At 46.9% G+C, this 21,449-nt stretch overlaps 9 protein-coding genes and 1 non-coding gene across 10 annotated transcripts; 6 read left to right on the forward strand and 4 right to left on the reverse strand.

Annotated features, from left to right (window-relative positions):
- Positions 1-1,077: 1,077 nt before the first annotated feature.
- On the forward strand, positions 1,078-3,441 carry BABINDRAFT_166890 (uncharacterized protein; the record flags this gene model as incomplete). Its single annotated transcript, XM_019130471.1, has 1 exon — positions 1,078-3,441. The coding sequence occupies one exon, from the start codon at positions 1,078-1,080 to the stop codon at positions 3,439-3,441; it is 2,364 nt and encodes a 787-aa protein (XP_018985111.1).
- A 335-nt stretch (positions 3,442-3,776) lies between these two features.
- On the reverse strand, positions 3,777-3,848 carry BABINDRAFT_t205. Its single transcript has one exon. It is a non-coding gene; the product is annotated as a tRNA-Glu (tRNA).
- Positions 3,849-4,402: 554 nt separating this feature from the next.
- ARO9 (aromatic-amino-acid:2-oxoglutarate transaminase) lies at positions 4,403-5,917 on the forward strand (the record flags this gene model as incomplete). Its single annotated transcript, XM_019131787.1, has 1 exon — positions 4,403-5,917. One exon carries the CDS (start codon positions 4,403-4,405, stop codon positions 5,915-5,917), a length of 1,515 nt encoding a protein of 504 aa, XP_018985112.1.
- A 1,214-nt stretch (positions 5,918-7,131) lies between these two features.
- On the reverse strand, positions 7,132-7,542 carry BABINDRAFT_36119 (histone H3; the record flags this gene model as incomplete). Its single annotated transcript, XM_019131755.1, has 1 exon — positions 7,132-7,542. One exon carries the CDS (start codon positions 7,540-7,542, stop codon positions 7,132-7,134), a length of 411 nt encoding a protein of 136 aa, XP_018985113.1.
- Positions 7,543-8,260: 718 nt separating this feature from the next.
- BABINDRAFT_7990 (histone H4) lies at positions 8,261-8,572 on the forward strand (the record flags this gene model as incomplete). The annotated part of the gene is made up of 1 exon (XM_019132716.1): positions 8,261-8,572. One exon carries the CDS (start codon positions 8,261-8,263, stop codon positions 8,570-8,572), a length of 312 nt encoding a protein of 103 aa, XP_018985114.1.
- A 1,625-nt stretch (positions 8,573-10,197) lies between these two features.
- BABINDRAFT_22459 (sugar porter family MFS transporter) lies at positions 10,198-11,706 on the forward strand (the record flags this gene model as incomplete). Its single annotated transcript, XM_019131287.1, has 1 exon — positions 10,198-11,706. A coding segment is annotated over one exon (1,509 nt), but the record flags the coding sequence as incomplete, so codon positions are not given.
- A 220-nt stretch (positions 11,707-11,926) lies between these two features.
- Positions 11,927-13,675, reverse strand: BABINDRAFT_161481 (uncharacterized protein). Its single transcript, XM_019128827.1, has one exon. It carries the CDS (start codon positions 13,653-13,655, stop codon positions 11,961-11,963), a length of 1,695 nt encoding a protein of 564 aa, XP_018985116.1. The 5' UTR covers positions 13,656-13,675; the 3' UTR covers positions 11,927-11,960.
- Positions 13,676-13,858: 183 nt separating this feature from the next.
- BABINDRAFT_161482 (uncharacterized protein) lies at positions 13,859-14,654 on the forward strand. Its single transcript, XM_019128828.1, has one exon. The coding sequence runs from the start codon at positions 13,906-13,908 to the stop codon at positions 14,569-14,571; it is 666 nt and encodes a 221-aa protein (XP_018985117.1). The 5' UTR covers positions 13,859-13,905; the 3' UTR covers positions 14,572-14,654.
- Positions 14,655-14,966: 312 nt separating this feature from the next.
- Positions 14,967-19,287, forward strand: SPT6 (chromatin-remodeling histone chaperone). Its single transcript, XM_019128829.1, has one exon. The coding sequence runs from the start codon at positions 15,187-15,189 to the stop codon at positions 19,264-19,266; it is 4,080 nt and encodes a 1,359-aa protein (XP_018985118.1). The 5' UTR covers positions 14,967-15,186; the 3' UTR covers positions 19,267-19,287.
- A 537-nt stretch (positions 19,288-19,824) lies between these two features.
- BABINDRAFT_161485 (uncharacterized protein) lies at positions 19,825-20,796 on the reverse strand. Its single transcript, XM_019128830.1, has one exon. The coding sequence runs from the start codon at positions 20,730-20,732 to the stop codon at positions 20,025-20,027; it is 708 nt and encodes a 235-aa protein (XP_018985119.1). The 5' UTR covers positions 20,733-20,796; the 3' UTR covers positions 19,825-20,024.
- Between the last annotated feature and the right edge of the window lie 653 nt (positions 20,797-21,449).

The raw sequence follows: 21,449 nt of genomic DNA on the forward strand, positions 1-21,449 counted from the left end.
TCATCTGAAGAAATATCGGGTGGAAATCCACAGCGGCTGCCTGACTCTTTATTATAAAATTGAATATTTAATTGGTTGTACCAAGAACCGTTCTCCCTCTTCCCAAGTTTCAGTCTCAGATATACGTTCGTACGTACTCTACAGTAACTCTGAGTATCAGGCAGACACTCCTCCGTCGTTCTATAGAACATCTGAGGCCAGTGGCTTCAGGTTATTCAGTGCAATAAAATCTCCTCAGAAATGTTTCCACCGGTACTTTTGGTAAACTGCTCTCAGTATACCCTGTGGTTTTTGTTTCTCTCATGGGGCACGGGAACCTATACCACCGCGTAAATCCATGGTCAGCATGAGGGCAACCAGGAGCTTTGTATTGAAGGTGCCATTTCACCAGACAGATATCATCAGCCGATCTCCTTACCTCTAATCAGATCATAATCTATACAACTGCCGATCACCGGACATTTCGGTACCATATCCTCCTCAAGCAAATTCAAGGATATATCGACAACCATGACAATGCATCCCTCAATACATAGACTCCTCCTATTGTGCATATCTTACCGATGAAATGTATTCTCTTTTAGCTAGCTAACAGTATCACTATTGCCCACTATATATACCATAGTTTTTTTTGTTTTTTTTGACTAGATTAATAGACGATACGATTTGATCAATATCAAAGCTCATTGTCTAACATGAGATATAATACATTATATCTTGTCCAGCCGCTAATCCCGACCCCCTGGTATGAAATTCTGCCGACCTTCGACTCTGGCCCAGGGCCATCCTCAGCTGCGTCCCAACACTTTCTGCACTCACGAGACAGATCTACACCATAAGGGATCGTGCGTCCGTAGAAGTGCCGCACCGTATGTTCCCCACACCACTCGCCTAGGGATTTTAGGCCACCTCCTGAGAATTTTCTGCCAGGGGGTATATATTTCGATCCTCTCCTGGATTCTCCCGGGCTCACTACACTCGCAGTTAGTCCTATTTCACCTGCCCCTCGTCGCAATTCTTATTGCTATTCCATTTTACTCCATTGTCATTTAACTCTATTGCCATTATTGATCTAATATGGACTCCCAATTTGACTTCAACATCTTGGAAAACCCGTTCGGGCAGCCGACGATTCCCTTGGAGTTTCCATTCCCGGCGCCAGAGAACTTGAATGCACATGCGAGTGAGTTCTCGATCCTCGGGACGTTCCTTGAGACCATTTCCAGCTGTAAATACTCGGAGGTATACACCTACAATGAGTTCCGCCACCCGAACAAGCCGGTGCAGTTGTACAACAAAGAGGCGCCGTTCCACAAGGACATGTTGAGCCACATGCGCGAGAAGCTCGCGCACGACGAGAAGTTGGCAGCCATCGTAGCGCAAGTCGTGGCGCAAGAGGTCGCGAATGGGCTCGTCAAAGACGACGCGGCATCACGCGCAGCACGCTACGAGCAGGTGAAGACGTTCATGGCGGAGTATTACGCTACGCACAACCAGACAAACTTCCCCAAATTTGAAAGCTTGCCGCTCTTGCGTGTCAGCTACTTTACGGTTATGAAGATCTTCACCAAGATCTTCCCCCAAGGCATCTGGTGCAACAAACATGAGTTTCTTGTGCTCCATGCTAAGCTCTACGCGGACCCAATGTCGGTCATCTTCTGTCCGAGCCACAAATCGCATGTGGACTACATGATCATTCACTTGCTCTGCATTCAGTTTCAGCTCTCGCTCCCCGCAGTCATCGCGGGCGACAACTTGAACGTGGCGGTGTTTGGAAAGCTTTTGCAGAACATGGGCGCGATCTTCATCAAGCGCACGTTCGCGGGTGACTTCTACACGGGCGAAAATTTGCACCACTTCACCGAGTATTTGTTGCGCAAGAAGGTGAACTTTGAGGTGTTTATTGAGGGAACCAGATCGCGCAATGGGAAGCTTTTGTTGCCAAAGTTCGGGATCATGAAGAACATCGTGAGTATCGTGGCGCAGGACCGCGCGCGCGGCGGTGCGTTGGACGTGTTGATGCAGCCGGTTGCGATCCAGTACGAGGAGTTGTATGAAAGCGATGGCTACATGAACGAGTTGATGGGTAACGACAAAAAGTCCGAGTCGTTTTTGCGCATCATCAACGCGGGGGTGAGCAACATCTTGCCATCTTGGAGCAACGAGGTTGCCCAGGGAAAGGGCAGGATCTTTGTGAACTTGGGCAAATCATTCAAGCTCCACGACTTTCTCGCGCTGCCAAAGCAACAGGCGCTCAGTGCGAGCGAAAACATCATCAGCTTGGGCTTCAAAACGCTCCATGCGGTCAATCGTTCCGCGTACATCCCCGATATCGCGCTTGTCACGACTGCGCTCTATGTCCACTACTACAACGCGTACGATAAGCTTGATCACACCGTGGATGAAGCGAGGTACAAGAATACGTCGGGCCAGGTGAAGTACAAGAACAAAATCACGCTTGTGAGCACGTACGACGTGGTGGATGAGATGAAATGGTTGGTGGAGCATCTTGTCTCACACGACACGCTGTACAAGTATTTGCTGGATATCACGCGTAACCACCTGCGCGGGGAGTTGGCAAAGTTGATAGAGGTAAACGTGGGCAAGTTTTTGGGCAAGAGCATCAAGGTGGTGAAGCCGTCGGGGGGACATCTCAGGGTCGTAGAGAAACACGAATTGCGAATCGAGAGCTCCATTGAAATGATGTACTACAAGAACCTCATGCTCCACTTGTACATCGAAGAAAGTATCTTAGCCTTGGTAATCCTCCTCCTCAGCCGTTTCAGCTACAACTACAACAAGATTCTCACTAAGCGCAAAATCACCCGCGTGTACCATTTCTTACGCAGCACCTTCCGCATGGAGTTCTTGTACGTGCTGAAAATTGATGTTTTTTTGGACAGGTTCTTGAAAAGTGGATTTATCGTGAAGACAGACGAAGATTTGGCCCAAAACCAAGCAATTTACGAGGTTACCAATAAGCCCGCGTTGATGCGGTTGTCACTTTTTGTAAAGCCGTTTTTGGAGACGCTCCAGCTCTGTCTCCACAACCTCCACTCGATTTTGATCAGGGATCAGAACGAGGGCATCTCCGTAAAACAGTTATTGAAGCAGATCCAGTTGGGGAAGCCACATTATGATATTAAATATCACGAATCGATTAACAAGATGAACTTGGTGAACGTCATCTGGTTACTCAACGATACCAGAACAACGGAGATGTACAAAAAGAAGGAGAAAAAGGGTACGGTGGAGGCGTTGCGGATCATCAAGGAGGATTACTTTATGCGGTTCATGAACTTGATTGACTTCATATATTATTATGATGGGAACTACTCGATGAACCAAAAGCTTTTCTTTACGTACGGGGATTACGAGTTCAAGAGCGAGGTGATTAGCATGGTGGATTTTGTGCAGCTGAGAAGGGTGACGAAGTTGTAACGAGCACAGCGAGGACGAGCCAACGGTAGCACTAGTTACAACTTTGGTTTTTTTGTAAGCCCGTGTCAGAAGGAATCAGCAGTGTCCTACAGGTGGAATTTACCAGTCATACCTGAACACTCGATGGTTACAGCTCCATTTCCGTAACCGTAAATTAATATTTAGATATACTGCATTTTTGGTGAAAGGCAGTCAAAACCTGTTGTGGGTGTGTTTACCCTGAAATATAAAAAGTTTGTCCATCTTGAATTATCACGTATCCTTTTGAACCAATCCACTGTATCACTGTGACAAGATGATACGTCTCTTGGCCTTCGTTAAAAAAAAAAGCGATACTCCGATACCGGGAGTCGAACCCGGGTTTGCTCGGTGAAAGCGAACCGTGCTAGCCGTTACACTATATCGGAGGATTGATAAAACTGATTAACGTGCATAAAAACCCACGGTGATATGAAAGATCACTTCCGAAGTGTTTTTCCTCAAATATGCGTTTCATTAACTGTCAACCTTCATGGACGGTTCAACCCAACTTACTTGGACCTTTAGCGGATGGAAACCTGTGCAATTTGGATTTGCGAAGAACCAGTGTCGCCCCAACTGTGGATTTCTATTACTAATCAACCTCAAACCTAATATGTGGCTCGACGCACGCAAGGGTATCGCGATGACCACGCAAGATCTTTAGGCAACCATCCAAGAGGAGAAGGAAGGTCGGATATGGTCTTCGGAATGGTAGCCTCCTTACTGAACTGGTAAATATTATCGCAACTGTGTATTGTGGACCAATGGTAATTATAGCGAGCCTCGGCTGGTGATATTTATCTCCGGATAAACGCACTTCCTTCATAACTGCGGGGCGGGAGGAATATTCCTATATAAGGCTTATCTCCCCCTGGTACTACATCTCATCTCTCACTCCCTTAAAGGAAGCTTTATTGATTCACAATAACCCATACGTATCATGTTCGCTAAAGCAGAGGAAACTCAATCCCCAAAGTTCGCCTTAGAACACCACATCTCCAAGAGAGCGGGCTCTAGAACGCTCACGCACTTCAGTTTCAACGATGCCCCAGAGGGCCTTGTGAGACACCCGAACCCAATTTTGCTCGGTCCTGGCTGTCCACATGCCGGTTTCTTCCCAATTGAGTTCATTGATATTCACTTGGTCGATGAGCCCTTTCAGGGCTCGTACGGGACCAACTATCATTCAGCTGCAGGCGGCATTTCTCCCACCACACCTGGCACTGCCAATGTGGCCACGGTTCCAAGAACTAAGAGGGATGACACGGACATCGCTATTAGTGACGGTTTGCAGTACTCTGCGATTGAGGGTATGGGTCCGATCTTGAGGTTTTCCCGCGACTTGATCACCAGATGCCACAAGCCTGCATACGACGAGTGGGATGTTCTGATGACCAATGGGGCATCCAGTGGTTTGGCCAAGGCTGCCGATTTGTTGTTGAATCCAGGAGATACCATTTTGGTGGAAGAATTCACCTTTACTCCATTCTTGGCCAATATCAAAGAAACTGGTGGTGTTCCCATCCCAGTCAAGTTGACCGTCAAGAACAAGGGTGAGGGGATTGATATCGCATATTTGGCGGATTTATTGGGAAATTGGACGGCTTACTACCCAGACCATCCTAAGCCAAAGGTATTATACACCATCCCTACTGGCCAGAACCCTCTCGGTATCACCCTGAGCTTGGAGACCAGAAAGGCGATCTACACCTTGGCTCAGCAACATGACTTGACCATTATTGAGGACGACCCATACGGATACATCTCTCTTCCGAGTTACGAAAAGGTTCTCAGCAACCCAGAAAAGCTGCTCGAAATTACCATAGAAGAATACTTGAAGACGGAGCTCGCCCCGTCCTACTTGACACTTGACACGGAAGGCAGGGTCTTGAGAGTTGAAACCTTCTCAAAGCTTTTCGGGCCGGGCTTGAGATTAGGATTCATTGTAGCCCACAAGCGTTTCAGTAAGGTTATGGCTGAATACTCCACTATCACCACCAGATCCCCTTCTGGCCCGTCCCAGTTCTTGGTGAACAGTGTGGCTCAGAAGTTAGGGGGTGTAGATGGCTGGCTCCAGTGGATCCTCAAGGTGAGAGCTGCCTATGCCCACAGAAAGAAGCTCTTTTTGGACCATTTATACTCGTCCCCAGCTTTCCAAAAGGGCTACTTGACCCCCATCGAGCCTGCCGCCGGAATGTTTATCTCTGTTATTTTGAACATCCCAGAAACGTACTCCAGAGCGGATTATCCTAAATTAACCACTAAACTCGGATATAAGTCCATTACTAACGGTGTCGCGATTGTTTTAGGAAAAAACATGGCTTTCAGCCTGATTTCTGACGAATCAACCAACTTTGTCAGGTTGACATTTGCTTCCGTGCAAAATGATGAGGAGCTTGTTGAGGCCGTGAGAAGATTCACATTATCGGTGGAACAGTTTGGAGATGAATTATAAGATGCCTCTGGTCTCACTAGCTTAGAAGTAAAATTTACCTTTTTTTGGTCCGATTTGTGGTTATTTGATCTAGGTCATTTATGACTTTTCAGTTATAAGTAGCTACTTATATAGATACGGTAGATAGCATAAATATGTGACTGATAGGATATTCATACAAGTCAGATGGGGATGAGAACGGTCCAATCTGTATGAAGGTGGTTGGCGACGTCGTACCATCTATCTAACGTAGTACTACGAGGCCATTTAGCATGATAAAATTGGGGCATCCAGCTTTATGTCGATTCCTCACTTCCACCCTTAGTTAGAGATACCGGCAGTAAAGGGTTTGGATAGTTCCGTTATCGGTTTCTCAGTTGAATTAAAGCGTATTTGTTCAATAATTATGGGGTTGTGCAGTAGCCCAAACTTCCACGTCTCAGGAAGCTTTCTAATCGATACTCTGCCTTCCCTCAGAGTCCCAGAATGGATGACATCTACAAAAACTGACTTCCTAGCCTCCTTGCCATTTAAACAAAAGCAAGCAAGTTGAAGGAAATAATATTCCGATACTGGAAATCGAATATGGGGTTTTCTCGGTGAAAATAAACTGCGCCAGCCGTTACACTATGGCAAACGAAATATAGATTCTGATTTTTATGCGGTTTGCCATACATGAACAAACTTTCGAAAATTTCTGCGCAATTAATTAGCATTTGTGTCTCCTGGAAACTGGGCACTAGTGCGCATCCACATTGCACGATAATCCTTCGCGAACGCAAGATTTCTTCTATCCAATAATACGACGTCCACTCCTTAGGACGGCTCTGGCGAGCGTAAATAATTTACAGGGTCTGTAATATTCCCACCTTTTTGAAAAAAAGAATCGCTCTGGCGTTCAGGTTTACTGGAGCTGGCAAGCACTGACACATAATCTTTATTCGGAGCAGTAATATCCTACTTTGTAGGAAATGCTATAGAGCGTGTATTATACTACGACGTATATTAATATACACCCTTGGTTGAATAGTACACCGGAATCCAATCCCAACACACGTAAAACCTCGAAATCTACAACAAACTTAACAGGGCATGTTATATTTTAATAAGAGATAACTAATATACAGTAAAGAAGTAAAGGAAGTAGAAAGAGATAAACCGTTAGCATGAAAAAGACCCATCATATGAAACCCGAAAGGTGATTAGACACCAGTTGTGCGTGTGTAATCAACAGCTTAGGATCTTTCACCTCTCAATCTTCTAGCCAATTGAATGTCCTTCTTTTGGATGGTAACTCTCTTGGCGTGAATGGCACACAAGTTAGTGTCTTCGAACAAGGAGACCAAGTAGGCTTCAACGGATTCCTGCAAGGCACCGATGGCGGAAGACTGGAATCTCAAGTCGGTCTTGAAGTCCTGGGCGATTTCTCTGACCAATCTCTGGAAAGGCAACTTTCTGATGAGCAACTCAGTAGACTTCTGGAATCTTCTGATTTCTCTCAAGGCAACGGTACCTGGCTTATATCTGTGTGGCTTCTTGACACCACCGGTCGATGGCGCAGACTTTCTGGCAGCCTTAGAGGCCAATTGCTTTCTTGGAGCCTTACCACCGGTAGACTTTCTAGCTGTTTGCTTGGTTCTAGCCATTTTCGATAATGTGTAATGATTAGATAAAGAAAGAAGGAAAAAATTATTTGTCCAATCTGGCGGGGGGTGTGACGTTCTTATATACGGTACCGGCGGAAGGCGAGACGTGCGCAAAGAGAAGTGCGGGAAATTGGGGATCGAGGGCGCAGAGACTGGGCAGAAGGCAATATGCCAATAATGAGGCGCGACAAAAAGAAACAACCCGGTGGAAAATCGGAAAATAGTCATGCGTTCTGATGCATGTTCGTTCCGTGCGCGGTAGTATAGGTGTTTTTTTCTCGCACTGGTGTTATTGTTTTGTCGCTGTGTGTTATTATTTACGTTTGGAGGTGGGACACTTTGGTCATCGCACGACTTGTGTCTATTTTGTTAGCCCTCAAAGCCTGCGCAGGATAATCGAGACAGACTAGGTTCTACGCTATGCTGCATGATTGCTATGCGTGTCTCGGTAAATTTTAGTACATGTTATTGTTTTGGTGTAAACACGGTAGAGGCTTCTACCGATGCGCGAACTAACGAGAGGCGCGAAGGCCCAGTGCCCCTAGCGGCACTGTGCGCTCGCACCTTCAGCCACCTAGCAATATATATATCACGCCTTCCCCTCTTAAGTTGTGACATTTCTTTCTCTCCATACAAACTATATTAGTACGAGAAATAAAGACACCAGTTTCTTTCTTTCTTTTATTATAACCAACAACAAAACACATACACATACATAATGTCCGGTAGAGGTAAAGGTGGTAAGGGTCTCGGTAAGGGTGGTGCCAAGCGTCACAGAAAGATCTTGAGAGACAACATCCAGGGGATTACCAAGCCAGCTATCAGAAGATTGGCAAGAAGAGGTGGTGTCAAGCGTATTTCCGCTTTGATCTACGAAGAAGTCAGATCCGTCTTGAAGTCCTTCTTGGAAAACGTCATCAGAGATGCCGTTACCTACACTGAGCACGCCAAGAGAAAGACTGTTACTTCCTTGGATGTCGTTTACGCTTTGAAGAGACAAGGTCGTACTTTGTACGGTTTCGGTGGTTAAACAACGAAAAAAAAACTTCACAACTTATGGTACCAGGAAAAGGTTTTTGGGTTTTTTTTTATTTCGTTTCTCTCTTTTTGTTTGACATGCTTCAACAAGAACAATTGTATATTATCTTAATGGATTAACATTCTTATTGTTACTATGGTTTACCCCGTAGGTGTTACATTTTCCAACCCCTTTTTATTTGTCGTAGCAACTTTGGTAGCATACAGGGATTCGAGTCCCGAAAAATATGTGTTTGCAGTTCAAGGATCGTTGTAGAACGAAAAACGAAAAAAAAAGTGCGAATGCTGCTGACTATGAACGGCGACCGCTAAACTGGAGCAGCCTCGCTGGCGCTAAAAGGAGGCGACGTAGCAAACTCATAACGGGACGCTGCGAACCCGGTGGCGGGACGCAGCGGGAAAAATAAAATTTTGTGACCCGAGATACGCCAAGTTTCGGCTTTGGACAGCGACCAATGAGATCCATCAATTTCTCAAGGGGTGCTTCCTCAATCTCATAAATGTGGGTCTGTGTAAAGTCCTGTACGTAAGCCTTAAACGCTATGCCAAAAGGAGAAGGAACGTAAAAAAAAAACTTAATCTAGGGTTACTACAGTGTGCGGCGCTAGCGGCTCCTTTGTTTACATTTTTAAACCAGATAGACTGAGGGGAGTTGCCCAACCTTTGGACGAGCAACTTACTGGAGTATTTTCCTCTAGACTTGTTGGGAGTTCATAGCCGTAATAGTATTAGTTTATATTTAATATTGGGTAACTTATAAAACTATCTGAATGTATTTCAATACTTTGGTTTAGATTGATGAGCAAGATAATGGAGACTAATTGTTTTATATATTAAATAATATATGTATACAATTGTAATATACTTAAATGCCAAATATTTAACTAGTTAAAATCTATATTTCAATTCTTAACTTTATATTTACTACAGTACCAGATATACAGCCGTACTGTATTATACGAAAATAAATAGTACAATACGTGGAGATATAAAGGCATAGACTGAGGGGTATTTCGAATATACAACGTTAGAGAAGTGTTAAATCTGGTAATTATTGAGATATAGATATATTAATGCTGGCCTATGGGTATCGATTGGACTGGATTGGGGCAGAGCTAGGATGAAGTCTATCCTGCATTACCTCTGCCTGCAGATTTCCCAAACCACCGGAGGTGCTCTGTACAGGCACCCTTGAAGGTCCTGAATCTGATACTTCTGGCTGGATCTTTGACGAATAAGTTGCATTTTGGAGCTTTTGATTCATTTTTTAAACCATTAAACCTTGTAATAGTAGACCAGCGGTATTGTGTCGGTAGGGTAAAATGCCAGGAGAGCTGCAGTTAACTAATTTGTACTTTGATGCACTCTAGACATACGCCGCAATCCGACATCACAAATGCAACTGCACCGTCCTTATTGGGTCCTCGGGTGTACATTTTTAAATAATATTAAACAAGTCCCAGGAATATCAAGATAACAGAATCGTTTTTATTAAAGCCTAAAGCGATCACAGTAAGATCTCAGATTCGAGATATGACTGCCAGACTGCCTGTATCTAACGATGTATCTTCTTCAGCCTTAAGGGTGGTAAAACCTGAACCAGTCACAGAAGATGAAGAGAAAAAAGCCCGGGATGAGTCTCTGCATTGCCAAGTCTCGGCATCCCCGAACGAACGATTCTCCTCGAAGTCAATCCGTCGATACAAGTACTGCATCGGGTACTGTCTTACGATCAGTTTGTGCTCCATACCCTTAGGCTGGGACGTGGGGACCATTGGAGGCTACACCGGCTCCCAGGTTTTTCAAGCAAAATTTGGCAATAGGCTCATGAAATCAACCGAACGTGTAGAATATACGTTCGACAAAGCAGTCCTAGGGCTCGTAGTTTCCGTTTTCAGTCTCGGATGTGCCTTCGGCGGTTTAGCTTTGGGAAAACTTGGAGATACATACGGCCGAAAGGTAGGAATATTGGCTGCCACCTTTATGTATGTCCTTGGAGTCATCATACAGTCCGTCTCTATCATTGCGGAGAACTGGGTTTGCTTGTGCGGTGGCCGGGTTTTGGCAGGTTTAGGAGTCGGCTCGTTAAACGTTATCGGCCCTGTATTAATTGGAGAGTGCGCTCCTTCCAGTATCAGGGGTTTATGCGTTTCCTTCTACCAGGTGAACTGTTCTCTCTTTATATTCTTGGGCCAGGTCTCCATGATTTTCCTCTCGAGAAACCACCTCGATTCGAGGGTTCTATACAGTTTACCCATTGTTTTTCAGGCCCTTTGGGGAATTATTATAACCGTATTGTGTATCTCCGTCTTTCCTGAATCCCCTCGGTACTTGATACAAAAGTCTCGCTTTGAAGAGGCTAGGGTGTCGCTCTCTCAAATACTCCATAAAGAGGCAAATGACGCCGAGGTCACCGAAGAATTAGACTACTTGTACCAATCGATTTCAACTAACCTTGAGGCATCCAAGCCCACCAACATTCTACGCCTCCTCAAAAACAAAGAATTTTCTCCAATGGTTCTGATGGGGATGATTTTAATGGGGTTTCAACAGTTATCGGGGATCAATTACTTTTTTTACTACGGAAACGAAGTTTTCACCTCCATAGGACTTGAAGATACGTATATGTGTTCTGGTTGTCTTGGGCTAGTAAACCTTGTGTTTTCTATTTGTGCCGTCCTTGCCATCGAAAAGTTTGGTAGAAAATTTGGGTTGCTAATAGGTGCCCTAGCAATGGCAGTTTTCATGCTAACCTACTCGAGTGTCGGTAACTGGAACATTTTCTCGCCCAAGGCAAATGGGATATTGATGATAGCCTTCACCTGTTGCTTTATTGCTAGCTTTGCCATGACCTGGGGCCCAATTCCTAACTTGGTATTGAATGAAATTTACCCCATCGCTATCAAACAAACTTCTATGTCATTCGCGGGGTTTACGAACAATACCTTTAACTTTATAATTTCTCTATCCACCCCAGTCATTGTGAAAAATATCGGATTCGGACTTGGATTCATCTTTTGTCTCTGTTCCTTCTGTGGTGCTGCGTTTGTTTTATACTACGTCCCAGAAACCAGGAACAAAACCCCAGAAGAACTTGGCAGGTTTTTTTGCAAGCTTGCCGAGCCAAGAGACTCCAGAGTTGCCAAGCGCGGGTGAACCAGGTTGAGACTAAGTCTGAATATATTGATATCGAGGGTTTAAATCTAAAGTTCCAATATAGTGTAACTAACACAGTTCATTTTTATCGAGTAAATCCAAGCTCAACTGCCGATATTGGAGTAGCCGTGCTAATTTTAATGAGAACCTTGAGTATCTTTTCACTGATTTTCGAGACCTACAGGCTAGCTCCAGCACCGGTGTATTTTTTTATTCATGTTTATTTATGGACTTATCAAATCTATCAACGTATTAACCATGTCAAGGTAGTCTTCCTTCTCCTCCCGGAAATGAATATTTCCCTCACTTTCGGGGTAAAGGAGCTCCAGTCTGTACTCTTGAAGTACTGGCAAAAGCTTCAGGCTCGCATCGCTGACTTTTCCTTTTGTTGCTTTGGAAAAAATCTCGTTAATCGCGGTGGAGATCGATAGGTCTTCAAGGGATAACCAGGCTAGAATGACGTACGTCTTTTGGAGATATGCTAAACCATCAGAGAGTTTCGCAAAATAGGACTCTTTCAACCCGTCAGTCGGTACCTCTTCCTCAACACCATACTTTGACAATCTACTTTCGAGCTTGATGGCGTTGCTCACCATAATCTTCACTTTGAAGTAGTCGTCTTCAAGCAACTTGTTAATGAGACGCATCCGTTCTACAGACTCGATCGACGTATTTTTGAGCAAGGCGATTGTAATGGTGAGGATTCGGTCGTAATTCTTCTTCAATGCAGCCTTTTTGGATCCCTTGAAAAGAGACAAGTAAGGAGTATCGAAGTTGCCGTAAAGATGCTTCAAGCCGTTCAATTGGATGAACTTTTCGAACAGAGATATCGAGTCGGTGTGCTGGCCTAGGAATAAGCCACTTAAACACTTGGTGAATGTGTCAAAGCCCCAGGTCGCATTGAAATAACCGTTACATCCCAGCGTGACATCAAGAATTCGGAAGAATAGTTCTAGCCCTTGCAAATCGATAAACTCAGTCTTGCAGACGGGAAATTGCACCAACAAGCACAACATGTCTATCAAATTTTCAACCAATTCCTGCATTTCGTCAGTATCGGCATAAACTCGCATGATGGAAGGTTTGGTAAGAGCAGAAAGACCCACCAAGATGGCGTCGAGGAGGGTGTTGTCCGACAACAACCGGACCTGGACATCATCTACGTTATCCTGGGATATGTTAAACAAATACTCAGTGCTGTATTGCTTAATAACCAACTGGTTAATTTCCAAAGAAGCGGTGAACTCATCAGAGAGGCGGGATATGACAAAACGTTGGATAGTTGCTGTTTCAAAGAGATTTTTGGATGCAGATCCCGGAAAGTTGTTTACTAAGTTGATCAAAATCCCTAGGATTAAAATAACAAACTCTGCAGTGTCTGCTATTGTCTGGGAATAAATCAAGAGCTCTCCCAAAACGGTGTGGAAGGCCAAGCCCATCAATGCATTGGCCAAATCAGTGGTGTGAACAGCTGGGGCTTCACCGTCTTCAAGGAGATCGTTGAAGATTCTTAGCACTTGGATTTTAATATCTATGTTGGGGTGATTTGTCAAGAGATCAAGCAAAATCTTGGCAGTCTTGCTAGTAAAATAGCGGAACACCTCAGAGGTGTCGTCCTCTAGCGTACTGATTGCGGAGAGGGATTTTACCAATTCGTGCAACTCGCCTTCGCTATCCATGAACTTCATTGGTTCAGAAGGATAGTAGGCCTCTCTTAAGGTCTCATTTTTCGTCTTTGCGCTTTGCAAAGCTGCGGTCTGGGCAGAAAGCCAGCTTTTGCCGTACACCACAGGCGGCTCGATGGGAGTATCTGTGTTGATGTAGTCTAAGATGTGCTGATCGCCAGAAGCTCCAGCTTTCTGTTTCTTAGCATCAAAGGGGGTATCTGGATCCTCTAATTGGTGTTTAAGGTCGGCCATTGTGTTCTGGCGGATTGCAATGTAACAGTAAACAGCGCTTACAGCTGAACTTTTTTACACGCTAAAAATAAGCCTGAACGTTTAGCCTGTATGGAACTGAAATATTTATGACCTGTACAGACCCAAAACCTGCATAGATCCAACCATTTTTTGCTACAAAAATACACTTTTATCAGTGATTCCTTCTTCCTTGCTTCATCACACTGCCGTCTCCTCTACTCATTTTATCGTCCATAGCATCATCTTAAGTATGTCCGAAAACAAATACCTAAGCGCATCCACACTAGAGAAGGAGGCTACACTGAACGACCGGATGGCCAAGTTCAAGGCGTTGCAGAAACGGAAGCGGGAGAGCGAGAAGCTGAACCGCCAGGAGGTTTATGCAGAACATGCGAAACAAAAGGAGGATTCCCAAAAATTGAAGCGGTTGGAGGCAAAAAAGATGAAAGCGGAAGAGGAGCTTGAAAAAATCGAGGCCACCGAGCGAGGTGAAGACTACGACCGCAAGAAGAACCTCGAGTATTCCATTGAGGACTGCGAAAAGTGGGAAGCGGTGCAGCTGGAGCGGAGAAAAGGCACCTCTGGGGCCTCTCAGAACTATGAGGCCATTGCGGATCGTGCCTACGATAAGGACCTCAAAAACATAGACGTCGTGGCTAACATGACCGCGTACAAAGCGAGCAAGGAGCGGCTCTTGAGGTCCCACAAGGAACACACGATAGACCACATGGATCTCACCGCGAATAAGCCGGCCAAACAGCTAGTCAAGAAATTGGTCGCGGACATGGGCGACGCAGACGCCAGGCGGATGAAGCGCAGGCGCAACAAGAACGAGGAGGATGATGTCCACAGTTACATTAATGACAAGAACAAGCACTTCAACATGAAGTTGAATCGAGAAGCAAATGGTAGGTAAAATATGAAAAGGTTTTTTTTTTTATTTCATAAAGATGATTATTTTGGAAAAAAAAAAAGCCTAAATCATTATTCAGAGTGGGAAAGACGAGATTAAATGAAATTTAGCGCCACTAAACAAAATTAGGTGACGCTTTTACGATTTTGTAGTTGGGATCAATGGAAACGGCAAAAAATGTCATTAATTTCCATAGTATGACCCTTAGAAGTTTCATATATCGTAAAATGTTTCCTCACCCCCAATAAAAAGACAAACAAACTTTCTCGACACGTCAATGTTGCGCGCGACGCTTGGACAACAGGTTGTCTTAGGCTGGGAAACACAACATTTACACAGCACTCCTACAACAGCCCCAAATATCAAATCAAAGAATATAAAGCAATCTTATTTCACCAAAGCATACCCCCGACTTTTTGATTTCCATACTCGCCGTCTCGACTTCCTTAAACAGCACTTTCAATTTATACGAGCCAAATCGGGAAGTGATACATACTTCCAGTTTAGGCAGTCGATTTTTTCACGCTCTTCGCAGCGTCAATATCAAAACTCGTCGTTTTGCTCACCCTCTACCTATTCCCACCACCAAGCAACGGCGACGATACAATTACCGATAAAATGTCTGCCGCCCCTAGTGACGAAGAGCGGGAGATCCAGGACAATTTCTCTGACGAGGAGATCCGGGAAGAAGAAAACATGGTGGATTCGTCTGAGGAGGAGGACGACGACGAGGATGAGGACGCCATCAACGAGGTCCGCGACGGGTTCATCGTGGATGACGAAGAGGAAGATGAAGGCGCGAAGCGTAAGAAGAAGAAGAAGCGGCGCCACCGCGAGAAAGAGCCGGAGGTTGAAGCGCTTGACGACGACGATCTTGAGTTGCTCATGGAAAACAACGGCGTCAGCGTGCCCGCAGCGAAGCCAAAGTTTAAGCGACTCAAGCGTGCGCAGACGGACGAGCCCGACCGGTTGACACAAATGTTCTCTGAGGAAGAGGAGGAAGAGGAGAAGCCGCGCAACGTGTTGGATGAGTTTGACGATTTTATCGAGGATGACGAGTTTTCCGATGAGGATGAGGGTACGCGCGCGAAGCGCGAACAGAAGAAGGCCTCGCGCAGCCGTGCGCCCGCACAAATGTCCAACATTGACAACGAAAAGCTCAGCGAGTTGTTTGAGATCTTTGGCAACGGAGAGGACTACGCGTGGGCGTTGGAGGGCGAGGACGAGGGCGAGTACGAAGATGACACTAATCCAACGGCATTGACGGATGTGTTCGAGCCGGCGGAGTTGAAGGAGCGCATGTTAACAGAGGCAGATAACCAGATCCGCATGGCGGACGTGCCAGAGCGCTTCCAGACGCTCCGTGCGCACGTACGTGCATACGACTTGCCCGACGCAGCGTTCAAGGCCGAGCAGGAGTGGGTTGCAAACAAGTTGGCGGCAGAGAAGGGTGACGCTGCAGGCGAGCCGTTCGAGCACGCGGTGCACAAAGTAGTGGAGTTTGTCGCGCGCGACAATCTCGAGGTGCCATTCATCTGGAACCACCGCCGCGACTATTTCCTCCATCCAGTGAAAAACACCGAGGGTGAGGTGGTTCGCGTTGACCGCTTGTTGGTCGAAGATGACTTGTGGAGGATTGTTCAATTAGACATTGACTACCACGGGATTTATGATAAGCGTGGTGCGGTACTGGTGATGTACGAGGCGTTGGGTTTGGACGATGACGTGCGTGATTCAATTGCGCGTGCGCAGACAATGGTGGAGTTGCAGGACTTGCACGATTACCTTTCGTTCAAGTATTCGAAGGAGTTACGCGCTACGCGCGGCGACACGCGTGACGCCGCGACCAAGCGCCACTCGAAGTTTTCCTTCTATGAACGCTTTCTCGCGCACGATCTCCGCGCAATCCTTGCGGCGATCGGCATCTCCGCGGACCATTTCGGGGTCAACGTGGTTAACCAGACACGCATCCACACGACCGTCGATGCGGAGTACGAATCGCCTGAGGACATGGCCAAGGATATCATCGCGGATGCAGCCGATCCGTGGTTTGTGGACTACCGCGCGGCACTCGATGCGGTCGAGCAGACGTACGCGGAGCAGCTCTTCAATGACCCCAACATTCGCAAGTTCTTCCGCAGCACGTTCCAGCAATACTCCACGGTGGATGTCGTGTTGACAGAAAAGGGCAAGGTTACCATTGCGGAGGACGGTCCGTATGCGGACTTCAAGTACCTCATCAATCGCACGGCCGCGTCGCTCGTGGGTGCGCCTGATATGTTTCTCCGTATGTTGCGCGCGGAGGCGGAGGGCTTGATCGTGATCAAGGTGCGCTTCCAGCATCTCCAGCAGATGCTCGACCACATGTTTGTGTCGTTCCTCGCATCTGACGGGGTGTCGGAGTTGGCGGAACAGTGGAATGCGTTGCGGCGCGCGGCGTTCGCGCGTGGTATGGCTAAATTGGTGCCGCTTGTGTGTATGAACTACAAAGAGGATCTTCTCCGTGAATGCGAGCGCATTCTTTTCTTTCAGGTACGGCGCACGTTTGCGGCGCGCTTGGACCAAGCACCGTACACGCCGGCAGGCTTCGACAAGGGCACGGTGCCAACGGTGTTGGCGATGTCGTGCGGACGCGGGAACTTCGGGATCGACTCGGTGGTGGCGATTATGATGCAGGACAACGGCAAGATAATCGACGAGATCAAGTTCGATGCGAATCCGGTCCGCGACAACGAGAGCCTCTTCGAGGATCAGTTGATCCAGACGGTCAAGAAGCACCGCCCTGATGTGATCGGTCTTGCGGGCTACAACGTGAAATCAAAGAAGTTATACGATGTGTTGAAGCAGCTCATTGAGAAGAATCAGCTCACGGTGGCTGAAGATACCGATGCGCAGTTTGAGGGTGGCGAGCCGCCGTTGGTGGAGGTGCTCTGGGTGAATGACGAGACGGCAAAGCTCTACGAAGCATCCGCACGTGCGCGTGCGGCCTTCCCCGAGAAGAGTACGCTCGCAAAGTACTGCATCGCGCTCGCGCGCTACGTACAGTCTCCACTCACGGAGTACATTGCGCTTGAAAAGGATCTCCCCGCGCTCGCGATCCACCCGCACCAGGGCCTCCTCGCGGAAGCGAAGGTGACGCTCGCGATTGAGTCAGCGTTGGTCGACATCGTGAACATGACGGGAGTCGAGTTGGGCGAGGCGCTCCGTGACGAGGCCGTCGCGCGCTACCTCCCGTACGTTGCGGGTCTCGGCGCGCGCAAGGCGTCAGGTCTCATTGCGGGTCTCCAGGCGAACGACGACGAGTTCACCAATCGCGGGCACCTCGTGACGTTGCAGCTCACCGGTGCAGTCATCTACATGAACTGTGCGTCGTTCATCCGCATTCCTTACGACGAGCGCCGTCTCGATCGCGACAAGAGTAACAGAATTGAAGTTCTCGACGCGACACGTATCCACCCCGAAGACTACGACCTCGCACGCAAGATGGCTGCGGACGCGCTCGAATTCGATGAAGAAGAGGTCAAGCACTACGAGTTGAAGGGCGGTGGGGTCATCTACCAGTTGATTAAGGACGGCCCGGAGAAGCTCGACGAGTTGTATCTCGAGGGCTACGCGGAGGAGTTGGAGACCAAGTATAAGCAGAAGAAGCGCGCAACGCTCCACATGATCAAGGATGAGCTCCAGCGCCACTACGAGGAGCTCCGCCGCTCGTTCCAGCGCCTCGACGCGGGCGCTGTGTTCCGTATGCTTACGGGCGAGACCGAAGCGACGGTACGTGCGGGCGCGGTGCTCCCCGTGAACATCCGCAAGATCTCGCAGTACCTGATCTTTGCGACAACGTCATCCATGATCGACACTAATATTCGCCAGGATTACACGAAGGAAAGGGACGACAACCGCAGCTTGTTTGAGATCTACCACATGGGCCAGACGGTTGCCGCGACAGTGCGCGAGGTGGACTACGAGAGCTTCCACATCGAGGCGAGCTTGTTGCGCGAGGACCAGCACGCAGTGCAAGCTGCGCGCGACTCGGAGACCTGGAACGTCGCGGCGGAGCTCGCGGACAAGACAGTTGAAGACACACGCACCAAGCTCGAGAACCGCTCGGGTCGCGTCATCAAGCACACGTTGTTCCGCAACTTTACGTCACGCCAGGCAGAGGAGTTCCTCGCGCCCAAGTCGCGCGGTGACCTCGTCATTCGCCCTTCGTCTAAGGGTGATGACCATGTAGTCATTACTTGGAAGGTGTCCAACAACCTCTTTCAGCATGTGGATATCCTCGAGATCCAAAAAGCTGGGGATAAGGTGTTCCGCGTTGACGGCCATGACTACAGTGACCTCGACGAGTTGATCTACAACTACGTGCATGCGATTGCCAGGAAGGTGGACGACATGTGTTACAACGAGTTCTTTTCTGATGACACGCGCGAGAACACGCAGAAGGCATTGGAGGAGCGGTCAAAAAACAGTCCGAAGCGTGTTTGTTACAGTTTCTGCTTTGACCACAAGGCGCCGGGGTGGTTCTTGTTGAGCTTCAAGGTAAATGCTGCTGCGAAGATCGCGACGTGGCATGTGCGCGCTACGCCGGATGGGTATAGATTGAAGAGCTATGACTACCCGGATCTTAATCGTTTGAGAAATGGGTTCAAGTCTTTGTTGAAGACCGAGATGCAGAAACAGAGTGTGAGTGGATGGTAAGCCTTGGAGAACGGTCTGGGTGTGACCCGGGGTTAGGCTTGACGAAAATAGCTGGAAAAGGCTGGGTTACGCCCAGAACCTGTTACATCCCCATCTTTTTGTTACATTTTTATTACTTTGTATTTATATTTAATTGTTCATAAAAAGCTGTAGTAATTTCTTTTATAGCCTTGTGTTGGATCACTGAAAATATAGTATGGGAATGGTATGATTAAGCCTAGCTCAAGGTGAATCAGACTCTGAGTGTAACTTTCACATGCTTGTCATCGCCTGGGTATGTTTTGAGGTTTCTGGCTATTATGTTCGGAAACGCAACCCTAATGTCGGTATTTAAACGGAGTCGGATAAAGGCAAATACTTTAAAAAGATGTGATACAATTGGAAGATGCCTTTTAGGAGCTGTGCTGTCGAAGCTTATTATTTCAGTCAGTGATAGGTATATTTATGCTGGACGGTTCTTTGCTTTCATATCTGGGGGATATATTATATTTCAAGGCGTTTCTAAGGTGACGATCGCTATTCTACAGATTGCAAACGGCATCAGAAGTCGTTTTATGGTTCCTTAGTGTAAGGCGTTAAATTCTTGCTATATATTGGCTCAGAACAGGCGGTGAAATAACTTATAAATTGTATTTAGAACAAACTGCTGTAGGGGGGGACTATGAAAATTTTCACTGTTAATGAGGTCCCACGCTAATCGCGGATCGTTTTGGGTAAATAGATAAACGTTAATTATGCCAGTTAGTGAAGCTCGCTCGCTATACCGCCCCATACAACTGAGTTATCGCTGCGATCCGATCCACCTCGTCCAGCTCCGCCATTTCCTCGCTGTAATGTATCAATCTCTGCAAAAACTTTCCTTTGAACACGCCAGAAAGGTTCACAGTCACTACCGACTGTGCATTCCCGTCCGGACCCTCGCTTCTGATTTCGCCCAAACGGTGTTCCTTCATCACTTTCAGCCCAAAGTTCATGTCAAAGAGCGCCATGTTGAGGGTGATCAACACAAAGTCTAATAATAATAGTGGATACCGCGACGAGAGCTGTTGCTGGCCGATTACCTGGATGATGTAGTGGCCAAATATGTAGCCGTCAGCCCGAGACGATACGGCCTGACCATAGACCCCGTGGATGATGAGGGAGCCGACGTTCACAAAGACAGTGGCCTGGTATACCGCTAACGGGGGGATGATCGTGTTCATGGGTGTGTCCACCGCCAAGGACAAAAACGACTGGAGCACTAAACGCACCACAAGAAGAAGGATGTTGTAATCGTATAGAAAGATTAGGCAGATGTAGAAGGTGGCTAGGAGATCGAATTGCGACAAGAGGTGGTTTCGGGCAGCGGACTGGTACTGCTTGGATATGGTTGAGGCGTGTAGCATGAGCTCGTTGGGATGGCGACTTTCGGGCGAGGCTATAGGCCCAGGAAAGGCACCGGGAATCGCAGTGGGAATGATTGACATTGTAGGTTATATAGGTCTGATAGGTTCTATTTGAGGGATTAAAGCTGGGTCGGAGAAAAAAAGGCTCGCACTGATTTAGGTAAGCAGGAAGCAAGATCGGTCTGAGAGTTATCGACAACAGACGAATCGGTAAAGAAATGTGTAGCAAATTAATATAGCAGGGAACAATGTCTCGGATTTGGTGTAAGCAGTGGTGGCTATTTAGTGTAAAGTAAGGCGAATCACTGAATGGACCTGATAAGCGATAAGGAGGTAACGTCTGCATGCCTGGTATAGTCGTATTTCTGTGTGAGGTACATAACAATAGACTTGTATTTACAGTGACCAAGCTGTGCCACAACAATGACCAAGGAGCGACAATTTGTTGAAGGGGATTTTCCCAATGAAAAGATTATAGGAAACGAAACGGAGAAAAAAAAACATAGAGGTCCATTGTCGCTGAGCTTGAAGCATTTTTGGAGATTAAAATGCTTATTGACTATCGTGCACATGGTGAAACTGCCATGTATTGGATGTATGGATTATTTTGCATTTAAATTAGACATCAATGCCAATGCTATCAAATTCGAAAAAAAAAAGGAAACCTGAGTGTCTGAATTAAAACTGAATATCCCATGAAAGTAATCCATTGGGATACCCATAGGACTATTAGTATATACGTAGTTTGAAATTATCATCAAAAGTAGGCGAAAGCAAGGCGCTGGGGGGTCATTACTC

This window comes from Babjeviella inositovora (genome assembly GCF_001661335.1).
Source record: "Babjeviella inositovora NRRL Y-12698 unplaced genomic scaffold BABINscaffold_6, whole genome shotgun sequence".
Taxonomy (NCBI): Eukaryota; Fungi; Ascomycota; class Pichiomycetes; order Serinales; genus Babjeviella; species Babjeviella inositovora.

Coding starts and splice junctions, on each gene's coding strand:
- BABINDRAFT_161481 (XM_019128827.1), bottom strand. CDS start 13,655: ATGGCCGACCTTAAACACCAATTAGAGGATCCAGATACCCCCTTTGAT.
- BABINDRAFT_161482 (XM_019128828.1), top strand. CDS start 13,906: ATGTCCGAAAACAAATACCTAAGCGCATCCACACTAGAGAAGGAGGCT.
- SPT6 (XM_019128829.1), top strand. CDS start 15,187: ATGTCTGCCGCCCCTAGTGACGAAGAGCGGGAGATCCAGGACAATTTC.
- BABINDRAFT_161485 (XM_019128830.1), bottom strand. CDS start 20,732: ATGTCAATCATTCCCACTGCGATTCCCGGTGCCTTTCCTGGGCCTATA.